General features: G+C 45.4%; 1 protein-coding gene and 1 pseudogene across 1 annotated transcript; one reads left to right on the top strand and one right to left on the bottom strand.

Moving 5' to 3' along the window:
• Positions 1 to 544: 544 nt before the first annotated feature.
• LOC136510720 (glutamate receptor 2.1-like) lies at positions 545 to 1,812 on the bottom strand (annotated as a pseudogene).
• Positions 1,813 to 8,687: 6,875 nt separating this feature from the next.
• On the top strand, positions 8,688 to 10,662 carry LOC136510719 (serpin-Z2A-like). Its single transcript, XM_066505077.1, is given in 4 exon segments — positions 8,688 to 8,999; positions 9,257 to 9,427; positions 9,429 to 9,725; positions 9,862 to 10,662. Coding segments are annotated over 4 exon segments (1,581 nt in total).
• Positions 10,663 to 11,045: the final 383 nt, after the last annotated feature.

Here is an 11,045-nt window from a genome sequence, read left to right as displayed (position 1 = left end):
AGGTTGAGGTCATATGCCGGCGTGTGGATGAACTCACGGTTCTTGATGAGGTTGTACACTTACACGTCCCGGTCTTCCTGCAAATCAAGGTGTTGATCATTCTCGCCTTCCTCCATCGGTTGTTCTTGCTCTTCCGTTGGCTCAGTTTCTTCTTCTTCAAGCATCGGGCTCTCTTCAGGCTCGGTGTAGCATGCACTTGAGCTTCCAAGGGAGCAACTCAAGCTCGCGCCCATGGCCTTCTTGAAAAGCTATGGTGAGCTTCCTCTCGAACTTACCCATGGCGGAAAGGGACAATTGACTATTGGACATCCAAAGTGATGGTCCTTCACTGGTGGACACCCACTTTGGAGTATTTTGCTAGAAGACACTCTGGTTCGGTGAAATTAGGCCACAGGACACCGTAGACCGATTACAATCGATTGAGGAGAGAGAACAATAGTGAAATGACATTCTTGCCCCTATCGCTTTCTTCTTCCTCTCTACCTTTCTCTTTTTTCTGTTTCCTATCCTACGATGGCACAAGTACATGGCCTCCTCGTCGGACTCACTCAAGTGTGTGGCCTACGGGTGCCACCGCAGCTTGGGCATAGGGTAGCAAATGCACCGCTGCCTCAAACACCTCGATTAAGAACCTGTCGGCTATAGTCCAGTTCATTGCTAGGTCGACGTCGAGGTGCATGATCCGGCGGTAGCTAGGGTCGATGTGCCCCAGCATCACCACCTGTAGCTTTTAACCGCTCGTCTGTTGGACATGACCAATGGGCACGACAGTCGAGTTCACTGGCCAAATCACTGTCACGAGCCTACTGTTCGACGTGATCCCACCAAGGTCGTGCCCATGCTGCCTATGCAATCTGTCCTACATCTAGAACCCGATGCCCTGCTCCTTGGCGTTGTCCATGATGTTGATGATCTGGAACACCAGCACTACCAACTCACCGTTGATGAGCTCGAACCTGCCGTCGAGGCCCTTGAATGTAGTGTTTGTGATTGCCACGAGGAATATCTCACCAGACATTGACTTCCTGAGCCCAAAGAAGTCAATGGAGCCTCTCCTGCCACTGACAAGCCCCGGTCGTGATGATAGGTCATTGGGGCTAAGTTGCTCAGTCGTGGAGGCGATGGCCCATGCGGCGACATACGCCCATAGCGCATAGCAACCCATCTTGGCTTGAGCCAAATTGGCATCCTAGTGTTGGCACATGAACCTATGCGCCCACCGCTTCTAGACGTCGTGTAGGCACGCGGTGGGCGGCACGTGGGGCACGAGCCCGATGATGCCCTATGGTGGGTGGATGGTGCTGAGGAGGCCCATGAGCCCATCGGTGATGACCCACGCGTAGCCCTCCACCATCATCCTGACCTCCATGGCGGTGGTGAAGATGAGCTCCGTGAGCATCGGGTGTGCATGCACCATGAAGGTGCACATCTGCTCAGACTCGAGGCAGTACATCGCAGCAGCGATGGTGTCCCTAGTCGACCCGGTGGGCAGCGCGTAGCGGTAGGGGACCTCCACGCACATCGCCTTGAGCATGTCCACAAGGAATGGCATGAAGGCGGTGCCATAGTCATCGTCCTAGTATATGGGCACGATGCAGCACCAGCCGAAGTAGGTGGCGAGTGCGGCGATGGCCTCGCCTACCCGACATCGCTGAGCATGGCTTACGCGAAGAAGCTGGTCGCCGAGAAGGACACGATAGGGATCTTGACGCATGTGGTGAGGTCCACGACGAAGGTAGACTCGATGGAGGACTGCAGCCCCAGGATGGTGCCCGTGCCCTAGGCCGTCATTAGCTGCAGCGCTACATGCATGCACGCGTAAGCGACAAGCGAGATGACGTTAGGGAACAAAGGTGACGCACTACTGTTTGCTTGAACTACGGGGATAGGAAAAAGAAAAAAGAGAAAGGGAGAGAGGAAGAAGAAAGTGGTAGGGTCAAGAATGTCATTTCATCAATGTTCTCTCTCCTCAACCGGCTGTAACCGGTCTGTGGTGTCCTGTGGCCTAATTTCACCGAACCAGAGTGTCTTCTAGCAAAATGCTCCAAAGTGGGTGTCCACCAGCGAAGGACCATCACTTTGGATGTCCACCAGACAATTGTCCTTAGCAGAAAAGACAACAACAAAAGCTTGCAAACAGGGTTACGTTAGTGAAGACAAATCGAACAAACCGCGAGCTTGGCTTGGTGGTGATGAGTGTAGTATTTTTTTCTGCAGAGTTTCCTTGCACTCAAGCTTTGTGGAAAAATATTTTTGCAAGTGATGGAGCAAGAGAGTGTGAGAGGGAGTGAAAATTGAGAGTGTGAGGGTGAGGAGAGCTCAACCCTAGGCTCTAGGCTTTTATACAGCAAAGCACCAGCTGAAGGAGGCAGAGGGCAACAGCTAGGAGCCATTAGCGAAGGCGCGGGGCCAATGTCCACTTACAGGGTGCGGCCGCACCCCTGGTGCGCCCCTTTGTCTAGTAGCTCCCAATAGCCGTTTTCAAAATGTGGCCATTGGTGCTTCCCTCGGACTCAAAATTTTGCTCCCGAAATTGATTTTCCACAACTTTTATTATATTTTGAATTTTATAAATATTTTTAAAAAATGAGAAATGACAACAGAAAAATCTATACTATTAGAAATTGAATTTTACTTTATTTTTTTGAAAAGTTTTATTTTGAAGCAAATTTTTTATTTTAAAATTTTTGAATTTTTGAATTTTTAAAAGATAACTACCGATTTACCTTCAGTAAGGGCTCAACATTTATGGTCCGCCGATAAGACTTCTCATCCTTTTACTACACTGCAGCTGCATTAACAAATTCGAGGGAATTCGAGGGTTGCCCCAGGATTTTCCCCGAATGGTTGACAGGTATTTGAGCAATTTGCATTTCTATCATCTTATTAAAGCTCAATTGGTTCTTAATGGAGGAGGATAAACTTTCAAGCTTTGAATTACAATTTTCAATCATTTTATCATTATATGAAAGCTTTTTAGTTATATTTTCATTTATTTTAGCTTGACCTAGTACTAGGTCTCTCAAGGTAGGTTGATTCGAATTGTAATTGGACTTAAAGTTCGAATTACCTCCTTGTGGGTGGGACTGATTGTTCCACCCATTATTGTTACCTTGCCAAAATCCATTGTTGATATATGCGGCATCTTCATGGGTTTTTGGGCAGTTGTTCCCCGAATGTCCGACCACACCATAGACTTCACAAGTCATTTGCGAGTCCGTGGCCTAAATGGTGGCCTTCATTGCATCTTTTTCATGGGCCCACTCGTTTAGTCTTGAGAGTAACTAGTCTATTTTTGTGGCAAGCATATCTATCTCCTTCATGGTATGCATGCCTTTTTTTGTTTTTGTTCCTCACCCCAGCTTTGATTTGCCACCATCTTCTCGATGAGTGTTGTGGCGTTAGTGATGGTAAGGGAGAGAAATGCCCCTCTAGCAGCGGCATCCACGTGCCCCTTCGATATGGGCATGAGCCCTTCATAGAAGTTTTGGAGCACAAGCCAATTCTCCATTCCGTGGTGCGGGTAGGCCTAGATGTAATCCTAGAGCCTTTCCCATGCCTTAGGAATGGATTCAAGTGATGATTGCTGGAAGTTTGAAATTTTCACCCTCAGGGCATTGGTTTGCCCATGGGGAAAATTTCATGAGGAATGTCATGGAACATTTGTTCCACATGTTGACAGCTTCATTTTCCTTGTAGAACCACTCTTTTGCCTTCCCCACAAGGGAGAAGGGAAACAGATAGAGTCTAATGCTAGCTGGTGCGACATCTTTATGATGATTGTGTCGCACAGCTCTAGGAAGTGTTGTAGGTGCACGTTCACGTCCTCGCTTAGCAAGCCATCGAACTAGCTTGCCTGCACCATCATAATGAGGCTAGTCCAAAGCTCAAAGTTTTCCGATGCCCATGTTGACAGCGGTCCCAACAGGCACGTTGGCAACAGCGGGGGTGGAGTAGTCGCGGAGTGACTTGGCCATAGCGGTAGTAGCGGATGGTGTGGGGGTGACTGGTTCAATTGCTGGTGAACTTGTAGAAGAAGAAGCAGTATGAGACCTATTCTTCCTTAGGAGTCCCTCTGGATTATCGATGTAGTTGTTCGGCAAATTAAAACCACTCATACACTATTCTATTTTTATCCACAACAGGAAAAAACAAGCAGAATTAGCTTGCATAAACTATGGCTACCATTACATGCATGTGCTCATGATCATGTCCTACTAGATTCTTTAACTTATGCCCTCCCCAATAATGGTGCTAGAAATGCTTGTTGGCATTTCTTAGCGCAATCACCAAGTGAGGAGGTTTCAAGTCCATCACCGACAACGGCGCTAGAAATGCTTGTTGGTATTTTTTAACACCGTTACTAAGATTGAGTTAATCTTAGCAATGCCACCAAGAAACACCAACTATGATAGTTCTTAATGATTACAGAGAATATCCACAAGCACATGGATCCATCGTTGTAGCATTTCACCTAGAAGTATTCAGGGTATCGTTATTTATATTTTCCCAAAGAAGGGCAAGGTATTAAGAGTCTAGCAAGAGCATGAACAAGATTACATACTTGCATAGTGGACCATAGTACATGACAAGGGTAAAATTGGTATTTTATGGATAGTGGACACACATTGGGGCCAATCTCAAGGAAAAAGGAAAGAAAAGAATAAAAGAATGTTTCTACGCAGAGCCGGCATGTCTAATATAGCCGTGCAAAGAATAGTTAATGATCATACAAGTTACATGACTAGAGTTAGAACTAAGAGTGGGATGGACGGGAAGATCCCCGGTGTGACAAAACCGTCCAATTTATACAAGCTCAAGCATGGCTGCCCCCGCTTAATATGTTGGCACGCACACACTTGCACTTATATAAACTCGGTAGTCTGCCGAGTGTCACGAAGGACCTCAATAAATCAACATCATAACCAAGATTGCACAATTAAGCAAATACACATCACATACACGGAATTGCAGCGGAATAATATTACAATTGAATTCACAAATAATAATAGTTTACCAAGTTTACAAATACGATGGCTAAAATAACATAGCTTTAAAATGATTGCAATAACATAAGTTTCAAATACACTACTAGCATAAGTAACATTCTCCAACAATAGCATATAGACGAGAAATAAATATAGAGTCGCCGAGCCCACCAGTGGTTAGCCACCATCTTCCGCAGGCTAAGAACTTCACCTGCAACATGGTGGGATAAACCCTGAGTACTCGAATGTACTCAGCTAGACTTACTCGATAGGAGAGAAATAAAAAGACTCTCAAGGATATGCAAGGCTTATTTAGTGGACTTGGTTGGATAGCATAACTTTGCCAAAAGAGCATTACTATCATGAGTCCTTACTTTCAATCTTTTAGTCAATATTTTAGCATCAAGTTTAGTGAAGGTTATTATGCCTAACTTTGCACCTATTCTAGAGCACTCACTTGATTAATAAGCATCACAATAGTAACCATATCTGGTTTATCATATAATTATCACAACCATCATGTTCCATCCAGTGTTATTACGATGAGGGGGCTCAGTCAAGTTTCTCACTATCCAGGAGAAACGGCGATTCAAATCAATTACAACTAGCTAGGCAATATTCCTAACACAAACCCAGACATACCTGCGCCAAGGTAGCCTTAGGTCACCTTTGGTACAACTTAGGTACACATGTCGTGGGATCGATTAGTGCCGCACAATTAGGGACAACCAGCTGCCAGGATGGTCAAGCCTAGCCTGTCCTTGGGCTCACGTCTGGCTCTCCACACATCCTTACTACCTCTAGTGTGCGCACTCTTACAGAATGGGGCTTGGCTTGAGTTGAGCTACTCGGCTTCACGGTCAGAACGAGTTATCTAGCCAGCTAAGTGAGAGGCTACGTTCAAAATGACATGAGGGCCCACAACGATGAGGTCCTTAAATGATACAAACGAGATAAAACATGCACACAAGACCCCCCATGTATTGCTGCCTCTCAATCATCAGATCCTCCGGTCTCCATTTATTCATCATCACATGGTTATTTTCCACGATAGCAAATATAGCCAACCGTGACTAGGTATCCACCTATATTGCTGGTGACAGGAAATCACCCACTTCTACCGATCTAAGCATGGTTAAGCATAGAACATCCTACTCATACTAGTAAGGGTTCACGTATTTATATATAGTGGATAAGGTAGGAATTATGCACCAATGGTTTCATTCAACACCTATCACCTAATACAGCATACAAAAGTTATAGTTATGTGCACTTGTAAAAAGAGAGGGTAGGAGGCTTAGAATGCTCCAGGGCTTATCTGGGATTCAACACAAAGTTAGTTTAGTTAGCTTGCACCGTCTTGGTGGCATCTCCAGCCCTAGCACTTGCTTAGCCCTTCTATCTTTGGGATAGGTCCACCAACACCGTCTTAGGGTTTAGCTCCAACATCACGTCCTTCCGTCCTTTGCATGGTTCATCTAGCGTACCTAGATAAGATGCATAATGTAGATGTATGGGTGCATATAAAACAACTCATGATGCATTGTAACAGGCATACAAGGCAAGGACAAGGTAACATCATATTGACTTAAGCACTAGAGAACAAGTCATTTAACTAATTATTGCACAAACCTATCATGGTAAGGTAGAAAGAAAATAACACTAAGCATTCACCAATGAGGCACTCAAGTTAAGCTACTTTAATCAATCATCTAGCACAAGCTAATCCTAACAATCATACAAACAAGATCAAGCATAAACAATCAATCTTTAAGTACATGCACAAAATCTGGATAGCAACATAGCAGTCACTCAATTGAACCATAACTAGAGTTATCAGCATCCAACTAGGGTGATCCTAGACTTTCTGGAAAGCTAAAGAAATTGTATATAACTTTGTTATTTACACCTAGAGCTGATTCAAAGGTTAACAAGGTTGAAAAACACTAACAACCAGATCTGCACAAACTTGGATAGAAAACTGACATGAAGTTCATAAATGCATAACTGGAGTTCTAATCATCCAACAAACATGATTCTTAACTTTATGGAAATCTTATTAAGTTTTTTATAAATTTATTATTATCATCTTAAGATGATTCTATAGCTAACAAGGTTAAACAACCCAATGAAGGCATCTCTGTCCAGATTTCGACAGAATCTGCCATTCCAACTCGAACAGCTATAACTTGAGTTCTAGACTACCAAAAAGGGTGTTCTTGGACATTTTGGAAATATTAACAAAAGCACTACAACTCTTATATTATTAATAATACATGATTCCATGTTTAAATAAGCCAAACAATACAATCATTCAGATCTGTTCAGAGGACATGCAAAACCTGACAGTAAACTTCTAAAATCTATAACTCCTAAACTAGTAGGTCTAAAATCATGAAATTTTAGGAAACACAAGATAAGGAAATTATCTACAACTTTTGTATTCACGACATTCATAGAAAATATTATTTACATCACGAAAACATCACCACCACAGAAACTGTACATGCAGCCACTTTCAGCACATAACCAAAGTGGTGATTCACTTCATTCTTTAACAAGACCATACATGCACAACTAATCACATGGATCAAAATCTATTATTAGCATAGTTACTCAACATTAGTTATGGTTAGCATGGAGAGCACCCTAATCATATATTTAAACAAGGAATAAGAAAAAATTAACAAGTATGCATGAGCAATGTAAACACTAGTTGTTATATTCACAAGAGAGCATACACAAACTATTTACACCTCCAACCATGATGAACGCGACCATACCACCTTTAGCTCAAACCTCATGCAACAAAAGCTTCACAAGAATATTCATGTGATTTGTGATTATTCGCTACTAAGCTCTCATTGGCTTTTATATATATTAAAACCTATATATTATTTTTAGGTGGTGTTGCAAACATATAGTTTGAAGCTCAGATTTTTATGAATGAAAGATGTTATCAAAACATGACTATTGTATAAAGATTATATGCTCAGGTTTTATAAATTAATTACTACAATAAAAATAAGTTTTTATTGTAATAAAGTATGTGAGAGCAAGATAAATCTAAAACACACTATTTTCTACAAACACATAGCCATATTATGTATCAACATGACATAACCACATCATACCAAGGTGATGGAACAACATTTTCCATTTTTGCATCTTTATTTTAATTATAAATCATTTAAAACCATTTATCAAGCACTAAGCAAGTTAATTCAATAACTCAACCATACTGCATCCAATGAACATGAAATTTTTACCACATTACACGTATAGGATCAGTAGTCTACCATAAAAATTTCACCTCATTTGGAGCAACACAACTATATATATGAATTAATTCCTAGAACACCCTAATTTACAAAGATAAATATGTGCAGTAAAAACTTTCTACTAAAACATATGGTATTACGTAACTACTGCATAGAGATACTCACTTGGATTCCAAAACAAGTTCATTTGCTATTTATGGTTTTTCTGCAATTTACTACGAATTTCCAAAGTTTCAGTCCATTTAGATGCAAGAAAAGGAAAAAACAATTTTGCATCTAAAACCCTAAAGATTTCACAAATCAACTAAGCCTAGATCTGCAAAACCTTTCTCTCTGGTCATTAAACATCAGGAACCCTAACAAGAGTTTTTATTTCATTTTATACCCTTCTTCTTCCTTCGTACAGAGTGGGCAGGGGATGGATTGGGGTCGGCCAGCAGGAGCCGGTAGTGGCGGGGAGGGGCAGCACGAGCACCAATGTGCCCGCCTGCACCCGTGGGTGACCACGGAGCGGCGGGAGGCGGCCGGTAGCAGCCTGGCCATGCAAGCCCGCGGCTCAGTGGTGGAGCGGGATGGTGACAGGGCGCCCCGACGGCGTAGCAGGACCAGAGCGGGGTCACTCCGCGTGCAGCACGACACGGCGACGATGGTGGCAGCTGCTAGGCAAAAGGAGGCGTGGAGGCAAGAAGACACAGTGGCGGGAGCTCGGCTCGCCGGCCATGGCTATGTGGTCATGGCGGACGCATGCTCTAGGGCGCTAGAGTGAGCGCAGGGACGAGCAGAGAGGCGAGGGCGAATGCCTGGGAGCCAAGGTCGCGGGGATAGGTGCTCGGCGTCCACACCTCGAGCGAGGAGGAGGTAGGGCACGTGTCGGCATGGTGGGTGCACGGCCGGCGCATGGAGGACACGTGGACAATACGTCGAACACTTGGCGGGCGCGGAAGTGCCGACTTGGAGGCTGTTTTTGGCTAGCTATGGGCCGTGAAGCAACTGGTGAGGCCAAGCAACAAGGGGGGAGAGGAGGAGGCTGCGAGACCAAGCAAGAAGGCGCGGAGGGCCGCCGCTTCTGGCCTGACGGCGTTCGCACTCCGCCTAGCGAAACGTCTCGCTGACACTGATGAGGGCGCCGGCGTCGTCAACGGCGGCGGCCAAAACGTCTGTCTTCTCGCCGGTGTCCATCTACGCGGCACTAGCCCTGATGTCCGCCGGCGCACGTGGTACCACCCTGGACGAGGTGCTGACCGTGCTCGGCGCAGCGTCGCGCGACGAGATCGCCGAGTTCGTCCGTGGCGTGGTCGAGCGCGCACTTGCGGACCGTTCCGATTCCGGTGCGCCGCTTGTGGCGTTCGCGTGCGCGCTCTGGCACGAGAAGACACTGGCTCTGAAGCCAGCTTACGGCGCAGCCGCCGTTGAATCCTACAATGCCGAGACGCACGCCGCCGATTTCCTCTGTAAGGTTCAGTTCAGTCCCCTGATCTATCTATCAATTACATAACAACAGCAAGAATTAATTAGATCTGGAGATTGCTTCAGCTAATGCGTCCAGTCCGTGGTAAGCTAATCGATATATGAATATAATATAATGCATGCAGGAAGAGGAGGCAAGAGAGGAAATCAACACATGAGTTTCGAAAGCCACGAAGGACCTCATCACCTCAATCCTTCCTCCAGGTTCTGTAAACTCTAATACCGGCCTAGTGCTCGCCAACGCCATCTACTTCAAGGGCAGGTGGTCCATGCCCTTCGCCAAGAAGGACACTGAGACCAGGCGCTTCCAGCGGCTCGACGGCAGCCACGTGCACACGCCGTTCATGCGCGGCCGTCAGGATCAGGCGGTGGCGAAGTACGACGGGTTCAAGGTGCTCAAGCTAGCCTACTATCCATACCGCATACCCCACTGGCAAGACGCATATGGCGGTCTTAATCGCAATACTAAGCAGCAAGATGATGGGCACCGGTTCTCGATGTGCGTCTTCCTCCCGGACGCCCACGACGGCCTGCCGAGCCTCGTGGACAAGATGGCCCCCTACCCCAGCTTCCTGTGGGACCACATGCCGAGTAAACGCGTCGAGGTTGGCGAGTTGCGGCTGCCAAAGTTCAAGCTCTCCTTCTCCAGCAGAATCAATGGCGTTCTCAAGGCGATGGGGATCAAGGCCGCCTTTAAGGCAGGCACTGCCGACCTCTCAGATATGCTGGAGGGCAGGACTGACCTGGTGTTGGAGCATGTTTTCCACAAGGCGGTCATCGAGGTGAACGAGGAAGGCACAGAAGGAGCGGCCTCTTCTGCTTGCATGATGAGATTGCTGTGTTATAGGCGCCCTGTCAATTTTGTCGCCGACCATCCGTTTGCGTTCTTTGTGGTAGAAGTAGAACGGTACCGCGTAGAACGGTAGAAGCCGCTCGATGGAGTTGCTTCACGAAGAATAAAAGCTCGATGTACTTTTGTGCTACCTAAGTGCTAATCTTAAGTTCAATGCTGTTTTATGATAAATCGAAAACCAACAGGAATTGTCCAGCTTCCATGATTGAGATGTTTTACTTTGCATATATCCAGCATTGAACTTCTTCTGGAACACAAAACAAGTCCTTTAATTTCGTTGTCGGTTATTGATCTGAGAATCGAAGTTTCTATTTTTTGTTACACCATAGATTGTCTCTCACCTGAAAATTTTAAGTTGCTAGTTTTTATTTGTCATTTATGATGGTGGCAATATTCTCTCATTGGCATCCTTCTGGGAACTGCTCCTTGCATTGAGGAGCTGGAGGTGGATCTAAG

The sequence above is a fragment of the Miscanthus floridulus genome, chromosome 16 (assembly GCF_019320115.1).
Source record: "Miscanthus floridulus cultivar M001 chromosome 16, ASM1932011v1, whole genome shotgun sequence".
Classification (NCBI taxonomy): Eukaryota; Viridiplantae; Streptophyta; class Magnoliopsida; order Poales; family Poaceae; genus Miscanthus; species Miscanthus floridulus.
The sequence above is the reverse complement of the archived record's forward strand: the minus strand, read 5'-3'. Positions and strand labels throughout refer to the sequence as shown.